At 39.3% G+C, this 2358-nt stretch overlaps 1 protein-coding gene across 1 annotated transcript in view; it reads right to left on the reverse strand.

Annotated features, from left to right (window-relative positions):
* LOC107709213 (transferrin receptor protein 2-like) overlaps window positions 1-2062 on the reverse strand; it is a 5148-nt gene extending 3086 nt beyond the window's left edge. The window contains exons 1-5 of the mRNA XM_016513651.1: window positions 1931-2062; window positions 1800-1867; window positions 1416-1486; window positions 1248-1332; window positions 44-271 (exon numbers count right to left, since the gene is read on the reverse strand). Coding sequence (XP_016369137.1) covers window positions 44-271; window positions 1248-1332; window positions 1416-1486; window positions 1800-1867; window positions 1931-2027 — 549 coding nt within the window. The 5' untranslated portion in view covers window positions 2028-2062. The remainder of the gene's footprint in view (window positions 1-43; window positions 272-1247; window positions 1333-1415; window positions 1487-1799; window positions 1868-1930) is intronic.
* Window positions 2063-2358: the final 296 nt, after the last annotated feature.

Genomic DNA, 2358 nt, shown 5'->3' on the forward strand with positions numbered 1-2358 from the left:
TGTCTCTCTATGTGTGTGTGTGTGTGTGTGTGTGTGTGTGTACCTGTAGCTGAGCAGTGTGCTGGTTGAGTGTGGAGCTGAGCTGCTGTGCTGTGTTGCTGTAGCAGGTAACGTCCAGTGGTAGGATTTGATCATGGGACAGTTTGAGGACCATCAGACCCACCAGCTCAGCTACGGCTCGACCCACTGACCCCAGACGACCCTGAAGAAGCTCCTGCAGACGCCCCACACTGTCCAGCTGAGTGTTGACGAACGGGTACGAACGCGCGTCCTGAACACACCGAGACGGTAACATTTCTCACATACACGAATTTAATATTATTATAATGTAAAACAGCTGTTTTGTATGTGAATATCTGTTAAACTGTAATGTATTTCTGTGATGCGCAGCTGTATTTTCAACATCATTACTCCAGTCTTCAGTGTCACATGATCTTCAGAAATCATTCTAATATGCTGATTTGCTGCTCAACAAACATTTCTGATTATTATCAATGTTGAACACAGTTGTGCTGCACAATATTTTTGTGGAAACCGTGATACATTTTATTTTTCATGATTCACAGATGAACAAAACGCTCAAAAGAACAGCATTTATTTGAAATAGAAATCTTTAGTAAATTCATAAATGTCGTTACTGTCACTTTTGATCAATTTAATGCAGCCTTGATGAATAAAATTAATTCTTCCAAAAAAAATAAAAAAAAATAATAATAATTACTGACCCCAAACTTAAAATACCAACACAATGTTTAGCACAATGAAGGTTTAAGCATAAAAACAATAAGTGTAATAGTGCTTTAAATTGTTGTTGTTTTTCCCCAACATTTTTTTTTAAGTTTTCTGTTTAATTTAATTGCAATTTTGTTTTTGTTTTTCCGAGCAAAAAATATCATACATTTTTCCCTGATTTACAGAAGAGACTTATTGGAAACCTTAAAAGTAGACACTTTACTTACATTTAATGTGCTTTTTATGGACATATAATCACTTTTGTAAATTTCTTTGACCCATTTACATTTGTTAACTTAGCATACGCTTTTATCCAAAGTGATTCACAAACAAGAAAGGAATTTGTCATAAATTTGTAAAATAATTGTTAAAAATCCTTATACAGTGACTGGTCAGTTATGAACAGCGCTCCGAAAACTAACTTTAGTCAGTGACACTTTGAATTTAAACCTGAATACTGATTCTGACCACCTTAAATAGACACCGAACTGAAAACAGACAAGAGTTCTTGTTACTTCAGTGAAATGCAGCTGCATGGCAGGAACTCCTCCGAAGGCGGTGAAGCTGTAAGCGCCGCTGTTCAGATACAACGGCTTCACTCTGCAGACAAACACACACGACAGATGAACGGGAATCAGAGCGAACATCCGGAGAGCAGACTCATCTGAACGCAGCAAACTCACATGTTCCTCCAGCCGCCCTGCCGCCGCACCAGAGACAGAATCGACTGACCCGTGTGTTTGGGATGCTCCACCTGAGACACATCAGAGAGCATTCACTCAACCAAACCACAGACCCACACACGTCTAATCTCAAACACTGCTGCTTTAAGATGCATTTCTGGTTTGTATCATTTCAGAAAGTATCAGAATCGAGAATTCGAGAGGAGCCACAGAACTCTGCGAGAAGAAGCTGTTCAAGACATCGTTTCTCTGTGCCTTTATCGTTATAGTTTTGGTGTGGACTCTGCTATTCTTTAATACTGAGAACGATTTTTAGAACTATATCTTTATCGTTATCTTTATAGTTATCGTCACTGGTATGAACGGGGCTTAAGACACACAAACTTGTTTGAGGGCTCCTTCGATGAGATCGGCGAGCAGAGGACTGGTGTAGACCGAGAGGATATCATCACCTGCACACACACACGCATGCACACACACACACATGCACACACACACACATACACACACACTCACAAGGATGGCCTGATCCAGACTGAAATAAGCCACTGCTTTCAGGTGCAACATGGTCAGATAACCCTGAAAACACACAGTCACTGATTTCACAAACATACATTATCTGCATTACATCTATCTATCTCTCTCTCTCTCTCTCTCTGTCTCAATTCAATTCAATTCATATTGCTTTATTGGCATGACATACTTAGGTACATATTGCCAAAGCATTGTACATATAATATACATCCATAAACAAATGTAAAATACATCCATATATATATTTATATAAACATTGATGGTACTACTAATGCAGATGTGTTCACTCCAGGCTTTGTACTTCAGTCTCGTTCCAACGGTGACACAGAGGCGGACGCGCTGATGTTTGGTTTCACTGTATTTTATTTTGATAAAGTACCAACTGCGCTGTCAAGTTAGCAATGCAGGA

The sequence above is a fragment of the Sinocyclocheilus rhinocerous genome, unplaced genomic scaffold (genome assembly GCF_001515625.1).
Source record: "Sinocyclocheilus rhinocerous isolate Xijiao unplaced genomic scaffold, SAMN03320098_v1.1 scaffold3798, whole genome shotgun sequence".
In the NCBI taxonomy this organism is placed as follows: Eukaryota; Metazoa; Chordata; class Actinopteri; order Cypriniformes; family Cyprinidae; genus Sinocyclocheilus; species Sinocyclocheilus rhinocerous.